This window comes from Pseudopipra pipra, chromosome 3 (assembly GCF_036250125.1).
Source record: "Pseudopipra pipra isolate bDixPip1 chromosome 3, bDixPip1.hap1, whole genome shotgun sequence".
In the NCBI taxonomy this organism is placed as follows: Eukaryota; Metazoa; Chordata; class Aves; order Passeriformes; family Pipridae; genus Pseudopipra; species Pseudopipra pipra.
This window is the reverse complement of record NC_087551.1, coordinates 28,868,541-28,891,988: the sequence shown is the minus strand read 5'-3', so window position 1 is coordinate 28,891,988 and position 23,448 is coordinate 28,868,541. Positions and strand designations below refer to the sequence as shown.

At 43.0% G+C, this 23,448-nt stretch overlaps 2 protein-coding genes across 3 annotated transcripts in view; one reads left to right on the top strand and one right to left on the bottom strand.

Moving 5' to 3' along the window:
- The first annotated feature begins 2,041 nt into the window (after positions 1-2,041).
- MRPL33 (mitochondrial ribosomal protein L33) lies at positions 2,042-8,105 on the top strand. The gene is made up of 4 exons (XM_064648440.1): positions 2,042-2,160; positions 3,010-3,028; positions 5,562-5,668; positions 7,789-8,105. The coding sequence occupies exons 1-4, from the start codon at positions 2,139-2,141 to the stop codon at positions 7,836-7,838; spliced, it is 198 nt and encodes a 65-aa protein (XP_064504510.1). The 5' UTR covers positions 2,042-2,138; the 3' UTR covers positions 7,839-8,105.
- RBKS (ribokinase) overlaps positions 2,840-23,448 on the bottom strand; it is a 76,175-nt gene continuing 55,566 nt past the window's right edge. Inside the window, exons 8-9 of one of the 2 annotated variants that reach the window (XM_064648439.1) lie at positions 9,183-9,284; positions 2,840-3,623 (exon numbers count right to left, since the gene is read on the bottom strand). In XM_064648439.1, coding sequence (XP_064504509.1) covers positions 3,609-3,623; positions 9,183-9,284 — 117 coding nt within the window. In that variant the 3' untranslated portion in view covers positions 2,840-3,608. Of the gene's footprint in view, positions 3,624-8,027; positions 9,285-23,448 lie in introns of those variants that run through there. The other variant, XM_064648438.1, reaches the window with a different exon arrangement.

Genomic DNA, 23,448 nt, shown 5'->3' with positions numbered 1-23,448 from the left:
AATCCCATTCCATTTCAGTCTGTGCTCTGACTGAGGCAATAACGCAGATCAAAGAGAAGGAGTCTTGCAGCACTCACATTTTATCATCCTGAATGTTTTCAAGTTCTCACTCTGATATTCATGGGCAGATTATGTAACTACTAGATTTATACTTCTGAAGGCCAAATAGTAAAGACTGAAATGTTATATCATTAAGAGGAAGTATATGGAAATAATTGAATTAAAATAAAGAACAACATACGAAGCAAACACTTGACAAAAGCAGCAATGCTTTCCTGGAGATGTTGTCTTGCTTCAATCTTTTATAGGGTCAGCCATTTGTTTTCATGCCATAGAATATAAAATTAACTGCATGTTATTAGACATTCTAAGTCTTGTTTTCCATCTAAATATGTCAAGCTGACATTTTTATTGCCTTAGTAATTGCTAAATATTCAAGGACTTGAATTCCATCATTAACAGTTTACCTAAATGATGGAAGAGGAGTAAGCCACAGAACTTCTGTGAATTTTTTAGAAGATAATAACTTACAGTTAATTATCTAACAAGTCAGAGAACATGAAAACTTGCCTTGGTGCCTGCCTGGAGCCTCCCTGCCCATGGCTTTTGCACAGTATCTTATAAATACTGATAGGTTTAGTTGTCTAATGCCCTGGGGACTTTGACACCATAGCAGCATCCCCTTTTTTTACAGGAAAGGGAACACAGGCAGACAAAGGTTAGCAGATCATAGAAGCATAGAATCATCAAGGTTGAAAGAGACCTTTAAGATCATCAAGTCCAATCATCAAAGCAGCACTACCAGTGTAGCCCATAAACCACTAACCATATCAACCAGCACCAGATCCAGACACCTCTTAAACACCTCCAGGGATAGTGACTCTGCCACTCCCCTGGGCAATCTCATGGCTAGGCTTCACAAATGAAGATACTCCCATGCCTAAGATGTACCAAAGGATGAGAGAACGGACTGAAAGCAGCCCTGAGGAGAAGGACTTCAGGGTGTTGGTTGATGAGAAACTCAATGTGACCTGGCCATGTGCAGGTTGCTTGGGGCTCTGAGCAACCTGGTCTAGTGGGAGGTGTCCCTGCCCATGGCAGGAGGGTTGGAAGGACATGATCTTTAAGGTCCCTTCCAACCCAAACTACTCTATGATTCCATGCAGTGGAGCAGGATCTGGACGTGCTGCTGGCTGGAGGGCCCAGGCTGTGGGGCCGTCAAGGCCAGGCACAGCCCTCTCTGCATGGGTCTGGCCACTGTGAGCCACCACCAGACACCTGGACAGGCTGCAGGCACATGGCTGGCTTGATCTGTGTGGGGAGATCACAGAATCACAGAATTGTTAGGGTTGGAAGGAACTTTTGGAGATCATCCAGTTCGACCCCCCTGCCAAGGCAGGGTCACCTAGAGCAGGTAACACAGGAACACATCCAGGTGGGTTTTGAATGTCTTCAGGGAGGCAGACTCCACAACCTCCCTGGGCAGCCTTTTCTACCTCACCACCCTTTGCCACTTTCAATGTAAGGTTCTTCCTCATGTTGAGGTGGAACTTCTTGTGTTTTCATTTATGTCCATTACTCCTTGACCTGTCGCTGGGCACCACTGAAAACAGCCTGGCATCATCCTCTTGGCATCCATCTTTGAGATATTTATATGCACTAATGAGATCCCCTCTCAGTTTTCTCTGAACTAAACAGGCCTAGCTCCCGCAATCTCCTCATAAGAGAGATGCTCCATACCCCTAATGATCTTTGTGGCCCTCCGCTGGACCGTGTCCAGGAGTTCCATGTCTCTCTTGCACTGAGGAGCCCAGAATCGGACGCAGCGCTCCAAATGCGGCCTCACTGGGGCTGAGCAGAGGGGCAGGATCACCTCCCTCAACCTGCTGGCCACACTGTTCTCGATGCACCCTAGGATACCACTGGGCCTCCTGGCCGCCGGAACGCGGCTGTACAATACTCGGCTGCCCAGCACTGGCACGGCCACGGCCACGGACACGGACAGCGCCGCGGACCCGCCCCGCCGGGCCGGAACGCTCCGCCCCCGCCCCGCCCCGGCCCGGCCCCGCGCCCCGGACGCGGTTCGGGCGAGCGGAAGGGGCGGGCGCGGCCGGGGCGGCTCGGGGGGCACCGGCGCGATGTTTCTGACGGCGGCGGCCCGTGAGTGGCCCGTGAGGGGCGGAGCGGGGCCGGGGCCGGAGCCGGGGCCGGGCGGAGCGGGCGCCGGGCGGGGGTGGCCGTGGGGGTGGGCGGGCGGCTCGACGGGCGGCGCGACCTGCGCTGCCCTTGCCCGCCCTGCCCCTCCCTCGGCGAGCCTCGGGGGAAGCTCAGGGTGACCTAAACACGACGTGCACAGACACAATGTAGATGAGCATTTTTTTTTTTTAAATTTTAGCGCAGTCTTGCATTTATGCTGTAGATATATGATTATTTTAAATGCGGTGGGCTGACAGAAATAATTCAGCCTGTTTCATGCTGTGTGGTGGGTTAACTCGGGGGGACCGAAAACCAGCCTTGTGAGAAGGTCAGGCTCACGTGAGAACAGCTCCCTGCCCTGGTTCACCCTCTGGCCAAGCAAAGCTTTGCGTTGGCACCACGGCAGGAATGCAGCAGGAGTGGGCGTGAGCAAGTCGGGAAGAGTGGGGCTGCAGTTTCCACCAGCAGTGTTGTCCGTACCTGTCCTAACCTAGAGAATTCATACTCATTACTGAAGCTGAAAACTTACTGAAAACACCTGGAGGTTGCAGCAAGTGCAGTCTGTCATGCTGAGCACTGTATTTGCACAGACACCTACAAAGGTGGTATGATGGCAGAAGGAGCAGGCAGCTGACATCACATGGACGGATGAGTGGTGTTTATTGTGACACTAAAGCTCTTTCCACTGTCTATCTGCGGCTTTTGCAAAGGCAGGCGGTGGAAAACTCTATATGTAACATATAAAGGAAGCAAGATAAAATGATAACTGTTTCTTTTGTTTTTCTCTTCTTCATGCTGCAAAAAAACCACCAGTGGCCAAGAGCAAATCTAAGTAAGTGATGTTTTCCTAACCAGTTTTGGGGTTTGGGTACCACCCTGTATCTTTACAGAATGTTAGGCTTCTCTAAATTTTTTTAATATACCTGAGAGAATTGCAGACCTTGAGTCTAGCTGCCTCTTCTCTAGTCCTTCTTTCTGTCCTTCTGCATGTGTCTTCTCACAGGTAAGTATAGAATGGTGTGAAACTCCTCGCTGGGTTCTGAAATTGCAGCAAAGGCAAGTTTGTCCTGTGGGCTGTTGCACTGATCTGAGCTGTAATATCCAAAGCACCTGGCGCGGGGGGAAGCACACCTCTGTGTGCTCTGTGATTAAAGAGAGGATTTAAATTATCTGCATATTCTTGCTCTTGTTTACCTTTCATACCTTTTTAGCTGAGGAGAGCAGACTGAGCTACAATGTGGGTCTTTGTTGTCTGTGGGCTGACCTTTGGGCAGGTGCCTTGAAGCTTTCCCCTAGACAGTGGGCAGAGCACTTCCTAGGAGTGGACAGCATGCGGTCAGTGCTCTGGGTGTCTTGGTTTACTCTGTAGTCCAGCTCAGGAGAGATGTTATTGGGCTCTGGAAGAAAATTAGTCACAGTCCTCCAACCTGTAAAGAAAGCTGATGGTGTGTTAAGGCTTTGAAAGGAAGGAACATGTACTTGAAGCACACGAGTACTCTTACAGTGTGGGCACAAGGAGACAAGACTATGTGGAGAAAATTACTTGCATCCAAAATGCTACTTTAAAAGAAAATTAGCTAGACAAATGCAAGGGGCTAAAGTGATACATTTACGTGAACACATTCCTGTTTTCCCATTCTCAGAAGTTGCATTCTGCGTGAGTGTATTATCTTTCATACATTTTCTATATTTTGGTTTAAGACTCAGCCCTCGATAGAGCCAGTACCAACCACTTGCAGGGTTTGAGGAGATTCTTCTCTTACAGAATTTCTGCACAATTGTCAGGGTTTTAAATTAAGACACATTTCCCAAGTATGTCCCTGACAGAGGGCAGTTCAACTTCTGAGTGTTCTACTGTTCACAAAAACAAACACAGCAAAGCAGGAGGTTTCTGCGAGGTGAAAAAGTAGCTGTTTTAAATGGTGGTACTAATGGTAATGTAGGGATTTCTGCCACACACTCCATTTTAATTTTTTATCCTGATGTTTCTTTTGCTGTTCTTTAAAGTTCCATATATGCTTCAGGAATATTTTATGTTTATATATTTATCCTTCTGAACTTGCCTTGGGTTTCTCCCTGTGCCCCAATAGCCTTCTGGTGTTGTTTTCTGCCTTTGCTCCCAGTTACATTTCTTCATTGGGGAGTGATTTTTTTGAACAAGGTGTGTTTGGAATGGGCTCGGCCTCAGATGTGTGGAGCACAAGAATTTCAAGGCCTGGTCAAACTGGTAACACTGATTCTCCCAGAAAGAGGAAACTGCACAGAAACTTTGAGGAAGTGGGTAAGGTATAGGGGAAGGAGTCTCTGTGGTCACTGGGGCTTCACAGCACACCTGCAGTAGTGTACAGGAGAGGACAATAACCAGGGATAATCCCAAGAATATGCTTGGTCAGTTAATCTGCAGGAATCCAGTGATTTTCTGTTCAAGGAAGTACACTAGTCGAAGCTGCACAAGTGAGGAAGAACAGGTTAATTTTGAGTGGCCATTCTGTATTAGAAACAGGAAAATGCAGGGAAATGGAAACTGAACTCAAAGCCCACATGCAGAGATGTGTCCATCTCTTTACTGCAATGGAAGAGAAAGATGTAATTTACAGAATGGTTAAAGGGTTTTACCTTTCTTTTGAGACTTCAGAAGATGCCCTATGTCTGGGAAGTTGCATGGATCTTGGCATACTTCCAGGCTGGGGGTGTGGGGCAGCTTTTTCAGTCTCCTGACTTGCCCTGCTCCCAGGACACTGCAGGTCCTTCCAGCCCACCCCACAAACCGAGAGCCCTGCAGTGGGGAAGGGGGTTCCTGTGGCTGGGTTAACATCAAGCTCTGTATCTAGTGGGATGGATGGTGCCAAGGGGTCCTGCTTCTCCTTTTGCACGTCTCTTATTCCAACCTATCTGCTCAGCTTCCTCTCTGCATGTGGAAGTGATAGTCTGATACAGTGTTATCTACAGCCTGAACATCTTTAACTACCATCATCCTTCCTCTCTTGCCATTATCTTTTAAGCCATAATGACTCAGTTCTGTGCTGATTTTTCTAATTTCTTTTTTTCTTTCATGCTTTTATTCCTCCTGCCACACTGTTCTGTGGAGGAGCTCCTTCTCTGTGGGCTTGTATCCTGTTCAAGAGTTGTTTACTTAAACTTGATGCTGGAGCTTATGGTTTATAGTGGGCTGTTTGTCTTGTTGTAAGTCTGATATTGATGCTCCCGTCCAGAACGTCTCTGAAGCTGAAATGGAGTATCTTATGTGATTGTGCCAAATTGTTTATGCTTAAACCTTGTCCATTTGCCTGTGCCCTGGCAGACATGTGGTACAGGCTGTAGCTGCGTGCCTGTGCATTGACACAGAGATATCCCTGTGACTTTAGATACATTCTGGTGAGGATGAAAAGTGCCGCGGAGACGGGCTTCTGTTTCAACGTCAGGAGACTCCGACTACAGGAAAAATTGGTCTTACTGAGATATGATCCCATTGGTAAGAGCTTGGGGAAAAAGTCAGTGTGCTTTCTATAAACTTCTCTGACTGTGTGGGGCAAAAGATTTGAATGTAACAGGATTTTTCCCATCTAAGCAGAATATGTCATAACATGTTTCATACTCAGATGACTGTACAGTTGCTGTTCTTCATGACATTCCAGTGGGAAGTAAGCATTACCCTCATTTTACAGATTGTGGCAGGGAAACAAAGTAATGACTTGCCTGACACATCAGAGACTTTGATGACAGCCATGCCACATGTCACTGGCAAAGCCAAGTGACACAGGAGTCCTTTCATTCTGTTTCTTTGTGTGGTTTGCTAGACTGTGCTACCTCCAACAAGCAGTCACGAAGTATGCATCAACAGAAGCATTCTTTTAAGTTGCCATGGGTGTTCTGAACAACAAATTTTAACCATCACTTACAAAATGGACTTTTTCTTTTAAAGAAGTAAACACAAGTTCTTCCTCCTCCACAAACGATGCCACTCTCCAGATGACAGTTAATGGGTTCCTTTATATTCCTTTGGTCCTCGCAAATTTTCTTAGCTTAAGAATCTGATTTGTTGGGGGGGGTTATAGCACTTGACAAACTGCCATTTGCTCGCCCAGCTTTTTAAAAGTTGACTAAGAGTTCAAGTTTCTGTAGTTAACTTTAAAAAGCTGAATTTAATGTTAAAAAGCTTAATTTGGGTAAACTTAGAATTTAAACCAGACCATGCATGGTGGAGGTAATGCAAAAAAGGCTTATTTAAAGCCATAGACTAAAGAAATGTATTAAGCAGCTCCAAGTAGATAATATAATGCATGGCCAGTAGTTATGTGGTTCAAGCTTATTTTTTCTCATAATTTTATGTGCTTCTTAGATGACTACTACCTTTTCATTCTTAGAGTTAATAGTACAACAGCTTTATGACAAGTGAGAGAAACCACCAGAGAAGCAATATGCTCTCATCAAAGCTGACAGAGGTTGTGCCTTTCCTTTTGAATTCCATACAAAAGGGAAATCAGAAATCTCTTGGGCTATTTTCTTGAATAAGAAAAATTCAAATTACTGCATTGAAGCATTGTGCAAAGTGATCCTCCAGCAGCTTTGCAACTTGTAGGAAAGTGAAGAGCTCAGACAGAACACGTAGTAGGTTTCTGAAGTAAGCTCTGATCTTTATAGCCTGTAGTAGAATACAAGTGAGAAATTGATGTGAGAAAGTGCTGCATGTGTGAAGGGAAGTAAATTTGAGTCTGGATAACAACTCACATCAGGAATATGTTAGGAAGCATTTTCACTTGGCATGCATTTTCACCTTATGTTTTGTACTTCTCAGAAACCTGGGACCTCCACAGAATGAAGCTTTTTAGTGAAGTAGTGGCAGGAGTGCCCAAGTTTCACTACCTCCTAGCTGCAGTGACAGAATGTGTTACTAAGCTGCAGTATTTCTTAAAACGAAACTTTTAAGTGGAAGAAGAGATTTTGTCACTGTGTGGATTGCTCTTGCATAGCTTTCAAAGGAATTCATATAATGAAGCTGAATCAAAACATGCTTTTCAAATGACACTAAAAAGCTTTGCTTTAATTTATTTTGCAATTTTGGGGTTTTAGTAATGTATTGACTATGCTTAACCAGTAGCTGAAGTGACTTTGCCAACATCTGCATCAGGTGCTAGGGGCAGGGTCAGTTTGTGCCCCTGTTGAGAGATCCACAGGATACTTCATTAACTTCTCAGGCAGACTGTGAGATCAGCTATATCCAGCTCATCAACTGTAGTTGTTTGGGCTCTGGAGTTGAAAAGTAGTAGAAAGCAGTAAGAACCTATTTTTGTCCCTGTACGGAGCAGCTGTGACTCAGAGTAGTCACACAGAGCAGCTGTTGAATGTTTTCAGTCATTCCAATCCTGATACTTATTCTCACAGAGGTGAAGTGGACCTCTTAGGAACTAAAAATTACATGTGGTAAAGTGAAAGCACTACTAAATTCCTTCAAGAGTTGGTTAACAACAGTGCTGTGCCAGTCAGTTGCTCCACACTCATTTAAGCAGTGAAGGCAGACAGGGGAAAAGGGACGTGGGCTCCTTTTTTTTAACACTTCAGGCTTCTTAACAAGTTCTTTTTCTTCCCCTATAGCAAAACAACGTGTCCTCTTCACAGAGAAGAGAAAAATCCGCTCTATGTGAACAGTGACTGGACTTGATTTATACATGAGGAGAGGATGGTCTGGGGGGAGGACGGGGTGAACGCTGATTCAGAAATCCAGCAACATGGGCTGAAAAGAGAGGAAATGAACTGGGATCACCGTCTCCTGTGATTTGAAGGCCATTGTGAATAAAACAATGTAGAGAGAGAAAATTCTTAATGTCTGGACATAGATCATCACAGTAACATTTATTTATCTTTTGAGTTATTTTTACAGTACTCAATTAAAAAAAAAATTAAATAGCAAATCCCATTGTCTGTGTTTTCCATTGTGAAAGAGGCTGTAATCTTCAAAGGAACTATTGTTTTATAAAGCAATAAAAATTAACATTTTCCACAGCAGGAATTCAATGGCAGGATTGCAAGTTTTTCTAACCTACCAGCCACAGATGTGACAGTAGTGACCATAAGCTGGTGTCATTCCTTGGAGGGGTAATGTTGCACCAGCTCCTTCTGAGGAAAAAAAGCAATGAGAACCTAGTCACGTAAGATGAGTTTTTGGATAAGCTATGACCATGGCTAAAAGGGCTATATTATTTTCAGCCAGGTTAGTAGGATGGATTTTTCACTCCTGGGTTTTTGTCAAACATGACGAAACCAAAATACTTCTCTGATGTTTTTGGAAGCTTTTCTTCCTTAATTAGCTTGCCTGTGTTTAGAACAATATGGCTAGAAACATTTTTCAAAATCTGCCTCCAGTAGCACTCTTGTCCTCTATTCATTTGGAGGGACCTTCCTCCACCTTCCAGAATGTGGGGAGGTACAGTGCTGCATCTGAGGCGAGCGGGCATAGACGTGCCCGGGCTTGACGGACGGTGCTTTGTTGAGAGCCGCATGCTGGCCTTGGCGTCTGCAGCTGAGTACTGAAGTTGCAGTCTCAAAGCTAACACTCTGCTTCATGTGCTGCCATTGCCCATCAGAAGTTCTGATAAAATCAGTAAAAATACTGCCAGGAGCCCAGTACCCTCCAGGTGTTTTGCTGTAAACTTCATGTAGTTCAGTACAGTGCATTGTGTGGGACAGCCACAAGCCCAAAGGCTGTGTGGGGCCAGAGAGACCTGCTGTGCTGTGTTTGAAAGACCCACCACCCCCACCCCATCTTACTACTGTAGAACAGGAACACAGGATTCCTGAAATAAGAAGCAAAGAGACTTTTCTGGCCTTTCCAGTCAGCAGAGGAGAACATCCTTGCAGTTAGGAGAATAATGCTGTCTGGTATGAGATAAAATCAGCACAGTGATCTAGACAATCAATTAGAAAAGGTCCTGAGGCAAGTCCTTCCTGTAAGGATATGAAGATTGTGTCCCTGATGCCTGGACACTTACTGATGCGATGCAGTTAGACTTCCTGATCATTTCCTCCATGGATAACTTGGGATAGTAAGCCAGGTAGAAGGCCAGTGCTCCCACAAAACTGTCTCCAGCTCCCTAGAATAAAATAACAAACAAGCTTAAATGTATTTGCACAGGGAAACAATTCAGATGCCTTTACCGGAAAGACAGAAGTTGCAGCACTGATTGCAGGAGTCAGGAAATTGTTCAGGGATTGAGTTTAATTCACTTTTCTATGCCTAGGAAATTCTGCAAAGTTAAACTACTGCCCCAATACTACCCTTATGCCCAGCTGCTGAGTCAAGGTGCACATTTACAATATGGCTTAAAACTTAAAGAAAAACAAGTGTACTACAGTTCAGCAAGATGCTGTTATAAACACTGCTTTCAAAACTTCCTGTTGTTGGAGTGTCTGATTGTGATTTCCCAACCTGGATGTTTCATTAAAGCTATTTTTCTCTCATTTAACTTCTGTTTTTCATAAAGGTCAGTGGTAGAAGGGGCAGAGAAAAGGGGAAAAAAATAAGCCATGTGGCTTGTGGTGTCCATTGCAGAACGATACATTTTGATGCTTCCAGAACTTAGCTGTTGTTCACTAAAAAGGTCCCACTAACAGTCTGTGCTGTCACATAAACCACTCTTATTCCTGGGGCAAGCTTTGCCACTTCTGCTGAGATTGACCATGGGGGTGGAGGACAGTGACATTCCCTTGGACCTCCGGCAGCTGTGGCCATCTTGAGGGTTGTCTGCAGGCTGTGCCTTGCCTGCCCCTTGGGAGGCAGGGAGTAGGGAGTATGCCTGCACCACATGGGCACCAACCAGCCCTGGCTTGGCTCTGACCCTCTTGCCCAGATACCACTGGTTCTGCTCTGGGCAGCAAGGAATGACAGCTGTTTGCCTCCCAAGGGCTTTTTATTGTTTTGTCATGTTCAGTGCTATGCAGTGACCCCAACAACTGGCAAAATTTAACTTAATTGATTATCATTTTTAACTTGATTTGCTCATTTTGGTCCACAGTGTCCTTCCCCCCTCCTCCCCCTCTCCTCCCCTAAAACTGGCTTGGTTTCTAAGACAGACTGATACCAATTCTTGCTAGTACCATAAAACTGGTCCTAAGGTCCCCTTTTTTTAATCATACTTTTACACCAGTAAAAGCATTACACTGGACACACTAGTATTATCTTATTTCTTTCCAGAACCAGCATATGGACTATTTCCCTGAGAGGTTTTGCCTCTGTAGTTGTAATAAATAGGCCCCAAGAGTCATGGGACAAGAACAAAGGGCCTGGAAAAAACTTAGCTAAAACAGCTGAGCAAAATTTCTAATGGAAGTTAAGGCTGCAAAGTAATTTTCCAGTTTTGAGTACTAGTGGTTCTCAGTCTTAAACTCCTACTTGCCCTAAAATCAGCTGCATATGATATCATTCTGGCAAAACAATGCCACTTCCACAGAAATGTTTTCATAACATTACAAGCAGCTGACAGGGCAGAGCAGTGTAGCCGCTGCAAGGGAACCCTGAAGCAGTGGTGAGTGCAGGATAGGGGCGCCTGCCCTATGCCTGGCCTCTCCTTGCCCAGCCCTTCCACAGTGGCTGTTTGTATTGGTGTTCCCAGTCAGGAAACTCCTTGCTTAACGCTCGCTTAGCCTGGAGTTTGGGTACTCTCTTCCATCAGAGTGCAGTGGAGAGCATTGCCTGGCAAATGACAAGTTAATAAGCGAAGCTGTAGCCTGGCCTGCAGCTGTAGCAGCACCTGTTTCAACAGTTCTGTATTCCTGAACATACCAGGGGCAGGTGAAGGTTTTTATCAATTTCTGTTGGGCCTTTGTCTCCCTTCTGGTTTCCGGAGTGCTCCCACAATGGCAGGTGGAGCAAGAGCAGGTGATCGCTAGTTAAGCATTGCCAGTGTCTTTTGTCTGATGCATAATAGAAAAATCTCCAGCCCATCTGAGAGTTTGTAATCTAATCAGTGCATGATTAATTATTAAAGCTATTTTGGTACTGTTGTTACAGACAGAAGTAGAATTTCAGCACGCAGATCTGTTCTGTGTAGCTCTAGCAGGAAGAACTCATCATTTTTACATCAAATATCTCTCATACAGTGATCACTGGGAAATGGCAGTGGCCAAATATTTTAATGAGGAATACTCAGAATATCTGGTGTCAAATAGCATAAATTATTACTTGACAGCAGCATGGAGCAGAATACTGTCTTTTTGATTTTTTTTTTAACAATTGCTGCACCGTTGGCTATTGGAGCAAAAAAAAGACTTAACTGCATGTCACCCAGGCCTTAGTGTGACAGTGAAATGGAATGCAAGTTCTCCCTGCAATGTTACTGTGCCCCTCTGCTTGTGGGATGCTCTGAGGTTGTGAGAGGGCTGTAGATCTCCCTTTTGGTGGGAATGAATAATGATAAATAACTCTAAAAGCAAAAAACTAGGAGAACAGCGGACTTCCATGCAGAATGGAAAAAGGCTCCCTAGCGTTTCTTTGCAAGAGGAAAGGTTACAGGGTGATTGGGGAATATACAGAAGGATTTGATGCCAGTAAAATTTTACTGAAATCCTTACTTCTCATACATAATTCAAGTAGTTGGTAACTCTAAAGCTCAGTTACTACCGACCCCAAGGGTATAATAAATTCAGATGTTGGTAAGCAAACATTTTGTAGGGGGGTGTTTTCAATACAGGAGCTGCTGCACTGAGAACAGTGTCATGCATCAGACTGATTATGTAGATACCCTGTTCAGCCTTGCTTCTGATCTGTGCAGACATGACTGGTCAAACATGACTTAAAGAGCAATAGCAGAACTGATTCAGCTGCAAGGTTAACTGCAATAAGAACTATTTTTGGCTTACAGAAACAGACCTTCCTTCTTTGGTATTGTGGATTAAACTACATGAGGTTTGGTAGAATCAGAGAAGGTTGGCAGAGAGCAGAAGAAGGAACAGGCTCAAAGTGAAATAAAGATTATCCAAATGCTGGAATAGCAAATTTAGTAGCTTTACATTTACCTATTTCAAAGCCTGCTATAAGAAAAATAATTCTCACCTACTTCACAAAAATAATGAATTTGAAAACGACTAGTAAGGTGCATTTATTCTGCCCACTGACAAAATACAAACACAGAGTATGTAATATTTTGCATTCTTCAGCATTTGTCTTCCAGGAATCCTAATACACTGCAGACTTTGAGATAATCCTTGTATCTTTGAGAGCCTGGAGACAATTCATTCCATAATTATAAAAGTGTAAGTTATTTAACCTTTCTGTAAAGCTAGTTTGTATGAAATAAAATAAAGAATTGGATTTAAAAAGTTGTCTGATATGATATGGCTCATTCTAAAATGCAAATGTCATGGTTTTGACTAAGCTTTATGGTTTTGAAGCAGTTTTAAATCTATTTATATTCTGTGCCACTAGTCTGGAAGGTCCTTGTTTTCCTGGGTGTCTGGAAAAGGGCATTTTTGTTTCTTATAATCCAGCACTGATTGAGATCCTGTGCCTCTAGAGAAGAGAAAACCCATGAAAACACTTCTATTTATACCTCAGCTTTTGTTATTCCTGATTTGTCAGAAGCTGGTTTACAACTTTAGTATAACTATTTTTATATGATGCTGCCCTGAGAAGCTTTTTAGGGAAGTGCTTTGTAAGTGGAAACTATATTGTTCAACAGCCTTTCCAACAAGTAAAGCCTTTTTCAATCCATCATGCACAGAATAATAGGATGAATTTCACAATAAGATGACTTGCTCACCAAAAAAAATTGGAGACCAAAAGGCCAAAAGCTACAGTTCACAGAATGGCAGCAGTTGCACTGCCTTGTTCCTGGGCAACCTCTTCTTCAGCCTTTGCCCTCCCAGCCTGTCCTCTTGGGCAAGGGCAATGGCAACCATGTAAGAACAGGAGGGGGCTTTGGTTTCTGAAGCCTGATGTTGTTACTGAACTTTAGAAAACTTTTCTTGTGTGATTTTTCAAGAAGTCAAAGTCCATGTGTGCTCTGGGTATTACAGGGTTTCACTCCATTACATACATTTTAAGAGCATGTTACCAAGGCCTAAAAGCAACACCCTAAAAGATGTTGTATAGCAGTACAAGAGAAATGTTACGCCTGTGATGATAAATTCTTCATTTAGTGAATAAATCAAAACATCAATCCAAAAGCTGTCAAAAACTGCCTTATAATGCAGAACCAGTGACACTGCTTTCAATGATGCTTAGAGTCTCCTAGGAGCATTCACAGCAGTGCACAAATGAATGAAGCCTGAGGATTACACTGATTTAGTGCAGTCTAAATCCATGGCAATGCAAAGATGCCCAACTCTGTGAAGGAATTGGGCCTTGGAGAATTCCTGTTGTATTTATAGCACTCCACAACTGTGTGATACTGGATTATGCTAAGGATGTTATCACTATGTCACATCTGCTCAGCATTCCTTGCTGTACCCCTGCCTACTCTGTACCCAAACTGCAAATTAGCCCTATATAACACAAAACCAGCTGTCAGCAAAGATGCTCGCTATCCATTCCTCATAAGTGGGGAAAGCCTATGTCTCCCTACAAGAATCCCTGGGCTATGCTTTGATGAAAGGTTACTAGTAGAACTGGAGAAACATTTCCAGCCTTCAGATATATTCAGACAGTCTTGTGCTGAGAGGGTCTACGTCTCAGTATGAGATAATTTCAGTTGAAATGCTCAGGGAGTAAAATACCCTTTGGTGACTGTGTGTGGTGGGTTGACCCTGGCTGGATGCCAGGTGCCCACCAAAGCCACTCTGCCACTTCCCTCCTCAGCTGGACAGGGGAGAGAAAATAGAACAAAAGGTTCATGGGTTGAAACAAGGGCAGGGACCAATTATCATCACAGGCAAAATGGACTTGACTTGGGGAAATTAATTTATTACCAATCACATCAGAGTAGGATAATGAAAAATAAAACCAAAACCTAAAACATCTTTCCCCACCCCTCCCTTCTTCCTAAGCTTACACTTAGGATTTCCAATTTCTCTACCTCCTCCCCCTGCAGCAGTGCAGGGGGAGAGGAAATGGGGGCTGCAGTCAGTTCATTCGTTCCATGTCTTCTCTGCCACTCCTTCCTCCTCAGGGGAACTCCTCACACTCTTCCCCCACTCCAGCATGGGATCCCTGCCACAAGAGACAGGCCTCCATGAACTTCTCCAATGTCAGTCCTTTTCATGGGCTACAGTTCTTCATGAACTGCTCTAGTGTGGGTCCATTCCTCATGGTTCAGCCCTTCAGGAACAGGCTGCTCCAGTGTAGGTCCCCCACAGGGTCACAAGTTCTGCCAGCAAATCTGCTCTAGCATGGGCTCCTCTCTCTGCAGGTTCTGCCAGGAGTCTGCTCCAGCACAGCCTTTCTATGGGGTCACAGCCTCCTTTGGCCACCCACCTGCTCTGGTGTGGGTCTCCTCCACCGGCTGCAGGTGGATCTCTGCTCCAGCAGCTGGAGCACCTCCTCCCCCTCCTTCTCTAGTATCTGCACAGATGCTTCTCTTACATATTCTCACTCCTTTCTCCAGCTGTTTTTGCATAGCAGTATTTTTCTCCCTTCTTAACTACATTTTCCCAGAAGCACTACCACCATCACTGAAGGGCTCAGCCTTGGCCAATGGTGGGTCCATCTTGGAGCATTGGCTCTACTGGACATGGGGGAAGCTTCCAGCAGCTTCTCACAGAATCCACCCCTGTAATCCCTCACTACCAAAACCTTGCCATGCAAACCCCATACACAGTGATTGAATCAGTTATAAAGCTCTTTATTTTGTCTTTATGGTTTCCTTCTCCCTGAAAGAGCCCATGTTTATCCTCTATGAGATGGAGAATGATTTATTTCTGGAAATATTGCAGGCTGGTTTTTTTACATCTGCATTTATTTGTCTGTGGAATACTTTTTTTAATTATTTTTTTGGAGTTAATATTTTTCTCCCCACATTTTTCCTTATGTTTCACAGGAGAGATATTTTGGCAGTTTAAATTAAGACAGTCTTTAAATTAAACTAACTCCACTATCTTGAAACTCTCCTGACATTAAAGTAATTTGACTATCTTCAAACTATTTCCTCACCTCAAGGCCTAGGAAGGGTGACTACTCCCATGGTGTCTGGGGTTGCTGATCCTGTGTGGAAGCATTGCTGTCTTTGTAGGGTACCCTACAGATACTGGTGTGGCTTTGCATGGCTGTGCTTAAAGGAGCAGACCTTTTGTTACAAACCTCTAAAACATGAAATATTTGAAAATAACAAAGAGATTTTCCACTAACAAGTTATTCCTGTATCTTTGCATGGAATTTTGAGCCAGAACAAAATGATAAGATGTCCTTAACATGGAATTACCAAATTTTGCAACAAAATCCAAAAGAACTTGAATCAAAGGGCTCACCTTTTTAGGTCTAAGTTAGGCTTTTGGTGCTGACTAAAGAACACTGCAAAGACACTTGGGTTGAAAATAAAGGAGAAGTACTAGGAAAAGCACACGGTACCCCCAACCTTTAGGGTCTGGGTCTGCAGCTGCATTACTGTGCTTAATCTGTGCTCTGGTAACTGAGTGTTTCTACAGTCTTGTAGAACATTTACCCTAATCCAAAGGAAAATATATAGAGAGAATCACAGTGGTAGTGGTGCTTGTCTGTTCCTTTCTTCTTCCTCTCTGCCTTCCCCACACACCTCCCAGTGATGTCTGACGTGGTCTGCACACTCCAGACCAAGTCATGGAGAACTGCTGCACTGCTGCCCCACCATATACTCCTCCCTCTGAGCCACGTGCAGAACGGCTGTGCTCAGCCACTGTTTAACAGCGGCAGGAGGTGTAAGATAACACGTTTTAATTTGCATTCCCTGTAGGTTGACAGTGCACTGCTAATTCCAGTGATTCAGACTGCAGTTTCGTAATAGGTTTAAGCCAATCCATGGCTATGCTACTGCTGAAAGGCTCAGTCCCCACTCATGTTTTTATCCTTGTCTCATGTTCCCACGCCCTCCTCTACACCAGATCTAGAACCTGTGCAGCCAAGCAGTGAGGCAGATCAGTTCTCTGATCCTTCTAAGTCAGACAACATTGACCAAGCAACAATAGTTTCTGCCCAGATCAGCAAGTTGCTATATTACCGCGTGATAGCTAGTCCAAAGCAAAGGAGAAAGAGGTTAAAAGCACTCCTTTCAGCCTGATCTTGGATCAGCTTGAGCCAACTGTGAAACCTCACCCTCGGTCAACACCAGGCAATTCATTAACTCAGTTGTGTATCCAAATCCTAATACTCTGGCTCCTTGTTCACACAGGGAAAGCCATCTGTTCCACTCTTCCCCCTGTACCCTGTGGGCTCAGACGGGATGAATGAGGGAACGACCATGCTTCCTTTCTGTATCTTTACCAGATTCTGTCCTGGGAAGGAGCAATCCCTGACTTTCTTGCATTTATGTTGCGACGTACTTGCACAGCCACGAATGGGGAAAATTTCTTCCTGACTTACTCAAGCTGAACAAGGGCAGCATATCATCTGGTCCTTCACATGTCCTGAGAACTTAGATGTAACTAAACTACACCCACTGTAGACTATCAGTTGGGAAACACCAAAACCAAAGCACACCACACAGTGCTTCACATCAGCCATCAGGAATTTTTACCCACTTCCTGACAGATTTCCTGATGGTTCATTAACAGTGATTAATCAGCCTGACCGTTAACCCCCTGCATTCCTGAGAGATTAATTTCAGTACAAGGCCTCCTGCATGCAATTTTTTTGCTTTCTGAAACATCCCACTATATTAAGTTATGCACTGTTTCTAAAAAGAACAGTGACAAGCATTACAGATGCATGAATTCCCCTGAAATGTTTGGTTTGTGGTGAATGTTGGAAATAAAACATACAACATTCACAACTCTGCAATTTTTAATTTGTATGTCATCTAAAAAGCACAGATGAAAGTATCTGTTTTACATTTCAAAGCCTCTATCAGCATGTGCTTTGAAGGCAGGTAATAGTGATGGGAAATGAACCCAAATTAAGATCAAGGATGTTAAGAACACCCACTTTGAGACATCTGTGGGCTGAATCCAGAGCTCCAGATCTTTCCTGGACTAACAGGAGTCAGATGAGCTACCCATCCTTTGAAAGTGAGGCACAGCTTGGGAACCTCAGAACTGAGATATGCAGAATTAGTAAGTGGACTCCACAGCTCTGCTGGACTCTCAATCAGGATCAGAACAGAGTAACTCCCACCTCACTATTTACAAGAAAAAATACTGCAAGTTGTCTGTGAGGTGATGGCTTTCTCTCAGTGCACACTAAAGAAAACTGAGAAGGAGCACAAGAGACCTTCGTTCTGATGTGTAATAATATTCCAGTATGCTGCTCAGCACCAGGGAACAAAGTTATTCTGTGTTATAGACTGTGTTAGTCTAACCCCAGAAAGCCAATAAAGTATTCACCCACAGGGAGCACTCTGTTTTCTAAATCATCAAAACAATTCAGTGTGATGATGCTCATATAAACACCTTTCAACTCCAGATAGCATTAATGAGAGGTGACGAATTTATTTCTTTCTTACACAATGGAGTAAGAGCACTGAATCAGGAATTCCACATGCCATTCTGAAAACAATGGGTCCATGTCGCTGAACCTGTGAGATTCCCATCAACCAAACAACTCATCACTACTCTGATTTCTGTGGTACCAGAGTAATAGATATTTCATCAAGGAATATTTCAATTTGGGATACACTTCTATGTAAATTTCCTGTTTAAGATTCAGTGAACTTTTGCCTTGTAGCTGCCTCTTTCCTGGTTTCACACAATTCTTTCATTTGATTCGGAAGTTCATACCTCACAAAGAAACTCAGAAACAGCAAACCCTCCACACCTGGTTTGTTTTTTGTGTTTTGTTTGTTTGTTTGTTCGTTTTGTTTTTTTTCTGGAGTGCACACAAAATACCATATGACATAAAAAACACAGTACTGGAAAACTCATTACACTTCAGCCGAACACAAAACTCTCCAGTGGCACTCTTGCAAAGTACAGCATATATACCACGATGTGTCAACAAAATGGAAGCACATGGACATCATCACTAACAGATATAAGATGGACTTTCAGTTGAACATGCTAAAGGAGCTGTATCTACCTTTCCCAGAGACTGAACTCGCACAGAATCAAGAGTCGTGGTTGAAGCCTGGCACTAAATATAGTAGCTCTTCAGAAGGTTGATTTGTACTTCTCAAACTGGTTTATCAAGCCTCAAAAACACACAGCTACTCTACTACTCTAATCAAAAGCTTCACTTATCTCATTTCCTTGAGCAGTACTTCACTCCTTTCATTATTCATGTCACACTTGCACCAAATTGTGATTTCATCCTAACAAAGCTCATGCTTACACATTAATTCACAAATTTAATTTAATGAACAAATGAAACTGGAGTCAAAGCTCTGCCCAGAATACATCACGGTATTTTGATAGTACACTGCAAATTCTGGCAGTGGGTTTCCCTTCCAAACAATGAGCTTCCCAACCAGGAAAGAACTGGGCAGATTGTCACTGACTGTGTCACCCTGTATCAGGTATGAGGCTGACATGGCTTCAGGACCCCATAATCTACCAGCTAAGTAAGAAGAAAGAAATCTCTGTGCTGGGCAATTTCACTAGCCACATGTGTTTTTTTTCTCTCAGATTGAAAATGCCAAAAGACTCTTAGTGATCCCATCTAATCTCATGAGAAGCACTCAGAATGACACAACTGCCATCTCGCCTGGAATTGATCAAAAAAACATTCTTTTTTTGCACGAAAGCTCCATATGCTCGAGTGCCTCTTTCAAAACCACAGTATATAGCCTTTGTTGGCTGGCCACTGCTTCTGCCTACCTCTGAACTACACATCCTGGGAGGGAAAAAAGCCACCAAACTTCAGGAGGTTTTTTTGTCTGAGCTCACCCTAGCTTTGTCCTCTTGCCAGCTCCCTGCATTCTTTTTCCAACTGAATTTGTGTAATCGTTTCGATGAGTACTCAAGCTGTATATCCTCTCTCGAAGTTCAGTTAGATGTGACTTACAAGCCAGAATTGCTGCTCTGCTGTATTGTTCACTGCTACCCACTCACTCTGTTGTCCTTAACCTGTGGGGCAGGAGTGCAGAAAGCAGGGCTCTCACACCTCACTCACGGTCTTCAGCAGTAGGTGAGCACCAAGGCATTCTCTGTGGCACTCCCTGTAAAATGGATCTTTCCAAGGAACACACTGCCTGCTTAATGATTTCAGTAACAAAATCACAGACAACAGCAATGAGGCACAAGCTTCTAGAGACTTCTCTTACCTTTTCCCCATATTTCTGTGTCTATTTGTGCTTTGGAATGAATAAAACAAATACTCCTTATAGCTATTTGGGCAGTTGACAAACATTGCTGCCAGAATTTGGGAATCTGTTTTTCTACAGGTGAGTTGTTCTAGAATAGCTGTTTTTATGTCTGCATCTCTATCTCTACATACATAGACACAAAAGAAAACCCTGAGGAAAGTAACAAAATCATCACACTCAACTGCAAACTGGCTATTAAAGACACCCCTATAGGTTACTGCTATCAATCACCAAAACTTAACAGCTTTAGCTTCCTTCCATTTCTCTAGTGAAAGCTGCAAAACACATTCTGTCCATGGGGCAGGCTACTAAAGAGTAATTCCTTTATTCTTGATAAGAAATGCAACTTCTGGCATTTTCTGTGGTTAGAATTTGCAAAAGCAAGAAGACTGATTTCCCCACTATTCTCATTTCTCTGTTCTTGTTCTTTTGAAAACCTAATTATGCAATATCACCGATCCAACTCAAACCTTTCTTGTTTCTGTAGTGACCAGAATTACTTGGCAGTGAAAACTCTGTTGGGGGAAATCAGGAAATCTGATATTGTTCAATATCAACATTACTGCAATTGGCATTTCTGGGCAACTAAGTAGGCAAGGGGCTCCAGAGCCAGGTTTGCCTTCTCTCTCACCATAGACGCGATGTGAAGAAACTGAGAAGAGTAAGTTATCTTTCACAAAGCCTGGATGATACCTGGGTCTGCAGAGAATAGCTTTGAAGAAGAAAAGGAGACATATGACATTTGTAAGCTAACCATAAAGAGGGAAAAAATGATGAGGAGTTTGGCCAAGAATATGCTGCACTATTACACAGCAGATCACATTTGCAACTTCCTACGGCTCAGGCCAGAAAAAGATACTTGGGAAGGTGACGCTCTGGATGTGCCAGAAGCGCCAGCTTCCACTAGCTATTTTTAACTGTAGGAATTTAATTAGAAGGATGGCTGCACACAGTTGGTCTTCCTTCCTCTTGATCCTTTGTGCAACTTAGAAATCCCAGGGTGCTATGTACCATTACTGGCCTTGTGTGCATGCACTGGCAGACCAGTATCTGCTCTGACACAGGGTGAGCTACATACTAGGACTGAACATGCTCTTGGAGTAGAGCCTGTGCTGGCTTCATCATAAAGTCAAGGGGAGGACAGCAAATCAAGAGAAGGGATGCAGCATGTTTTGCTGCAATGACTTTGAATTGCATTGCAAGCCATAGTTAGCCCAAGAGAAGCAACAAAATAATCATTTCCTACTCTGCTCTCAACCTGTATAAATTATACCATTGTTTCATTTGCTAAAACATCCCAGAAGTGAGATGGCACAAAGATAGCTTCTGAACTCAGCTTCCCTAGACCTCATCAGAATGTAATCCCAGGTGGAGATGTAGGATGCTGTATCCTTCATGTGTTCTGGCCCCCAAACAAAACATTTCAGCTGCTGCATAAATGCTGCCAGCACCCCTACCTTTTTATGTCCAGACCAATCAGCTGGGTTAATTTCCAAACTGGAATATTTCTTAGTATGGCAGTTCTTAGTATGCCAGCAGTGGAGCCAAAGCACTTGTCCTCATAGCGTATTTCCATAAACTCCTTACAGCCTCTTCAAGAAGTATCCAAAGCAAAGCAACTCTGCATTGCTACGTACTTTCTCATTTACGTGGACATCTACAATGATGTCCAGTTCTAAAAATGAGACAACTGATAGCCTGACAAAAATTTTCCTCCAGTCCTATTTTTTTTTTTAAGAGAAGTATAGAGAAGTAGTTATGGTTAAACAAGGGAAGCAAGTTCACTTGCCACTGAACAAGCCAGTCTCTATGTGCTTTTGTTTCCCATCTACAAAACAGCAGTATGAATATAATTTCACCTCATGTTCTATGTACCCAAGTAGTAAATAATGTAAAGTGCTCAGCAACTTTTTGTATATGTATACATGTATAGGAACAAAGCTGTAGGACAGAATGTCATGACCTTTTACTGATCTTGTGTAGCAAACCCAAACAACTCTTGGTATCAATAAAGTAATATAGAAATTCAGTTTTACTATGAGGTTTTTGCTGCCTGGCACTCTACAATCTTAGAAGGGTCTTAGAAAACTAAATATTGGCTTAAATCTTCTTTTTAGAATATGTCTTCATTAAGTATCCCTTGTAATTTAATGCAATTTGTGGCAAATGCTAATACTGCTTCTCCCTGTCAGCTGTATCTCTGTTAAATTATGCATTTCCATCTGGAAAGAAACTGTACAGGACTGTAGGCTCTCTTCTACTTAGAGTCAGGAATGGAAAGGGATTTAATTAGATGCTCCGTGGTTGAGAAAAGGACTAGAGCAAAGCTTGGGTGGTCCATGGAATCTTCCACTGGAAAACAAGGCTGCAAATTGTTCTGTACAAGCCTGCTTCTGTTTGCTCATTTTGTTTACATTGTTTGTTCTTACAGATTAAAATAGACAGTTACTAGGCAGATAAACAGTGTTTCCTTCCATGACAATGTTGTCTAGAAGTTAAGAGAGTAGCATGGGACAATATGAGCCTGTACTTCATTTTTGGCTGCATCACTACAACTCCCTATATAACTTAGAGCAGGACATTTTTAGCTTGTGCTTCAGTGCACCCAATCACTAACATTTTTGTTGCATTTTTCCTATTTGTAAAAGGGGGATAATATAGCTTTCTGCTCTCCAGGAGGAAAAAGGGTGCATCCAGCTTGCTCCACCTTTTCTTGGTTGACTGCCAATGCAGACGGATGCAACTCCTGCAAACCCTTTTTTCACTGGATACCTGCTATACCCTTAGGCGACTGACCAAGCCTTCAAAAACTGAAGTGTCGTTAGAAGGCCTGAATCAGAAACAGAAACGTGTGAGGAGCCAAGCAAGTCCCATCTAGACTTAACTGTGAGTCAACTCAAATGCAGTGATTTCAGTCATGTGCTCTTTCACAGTTCAGCTGAACTTCAGAACATAATAAATGCAGCTTTAAATAGATTTACAGTGCAGATCGCTGATTGGAGTGCCTGGCAGATTAACTTATTCCTCATGGTTTTTCTGCTCCAAAATTCAATGGATTCCATATTTGCAAAAGAGGGAATGCAGGAGGCTAAGTCAGAAAGCGGGCTATGACTGGAACTAAACTTATTTATTAACCTATTTAGGTTGCATGTTAAAGAAAGGAAGCTATTATGCTGCCGGTTTGTGGGATGTTAATGGGAGTTCTGGGCATAATTACTCCACTGATAAATAAGCTGTTTGCCTGGTAGTTACTTTTTCTCTTTCCTTGAAATAGAAAGGAAGATAAGGAAAAAGAAAAAAAAAAGAAAAAAAAAAAGGAAAAGAAAAAGAAAAAGAGAAAAGGAAAAAGAAAAAGAGAAAAAGAAAAAAGAAAAAGAAAAGGAAAAAGAAAAAGAGAAAAAGGTTAGGTTTTAGGGTTAAGGTTAAAGAAAAAAGAAAACCTTGGTTGTCATTTTACTCCTTGCTACATCCTTGGGTAGGAAAAGGTTAAACAATCAACAACATTTTTCTTTTCTTAGTGAGTTAGAGAACTGTACATCAGACACATTGTCTGCCAAATGCTTCATTTACTACCAGCTGCATTTTTACTTTGTTGGGAGATAGCTGAAATAAAATCACTGTTCTTTGTGCAAACGGCATGCTAAATAACGTACGGCTACAACATTATTAAATAGCAAAGGCATTTGATAATATTAGAGTCAACCACAAGTCCCACTTCTGCTGATGCACAGAATTTTGAGTAATTAGTCATTGCACAGAGTGTTGTATTTATATCCCCTTGAGCCTCAGACGTTAGGCCACAAAGTCAGGAGACAAAGAATTGCTGTTATTAGGAGGACTGTTTTGGATTTATTTATATTCTAAGGCTTTATTTCAGTGTCCACTTCACTCCTCTGGC

Coding starts and splice junctions, on each gene's coding strand:
- MRPL33 (XM_064648440.1), top strand. CDS start 2,139: ATGTTTCTGACGGCGGCGGCCC. Junction 5,669..7,788: donor ACTGAGATATGATCCCATTG/GTAAGAGCTTGG, acceptor CTTCCCCTATAG/CAAAACAACGTGTCCTCTTC.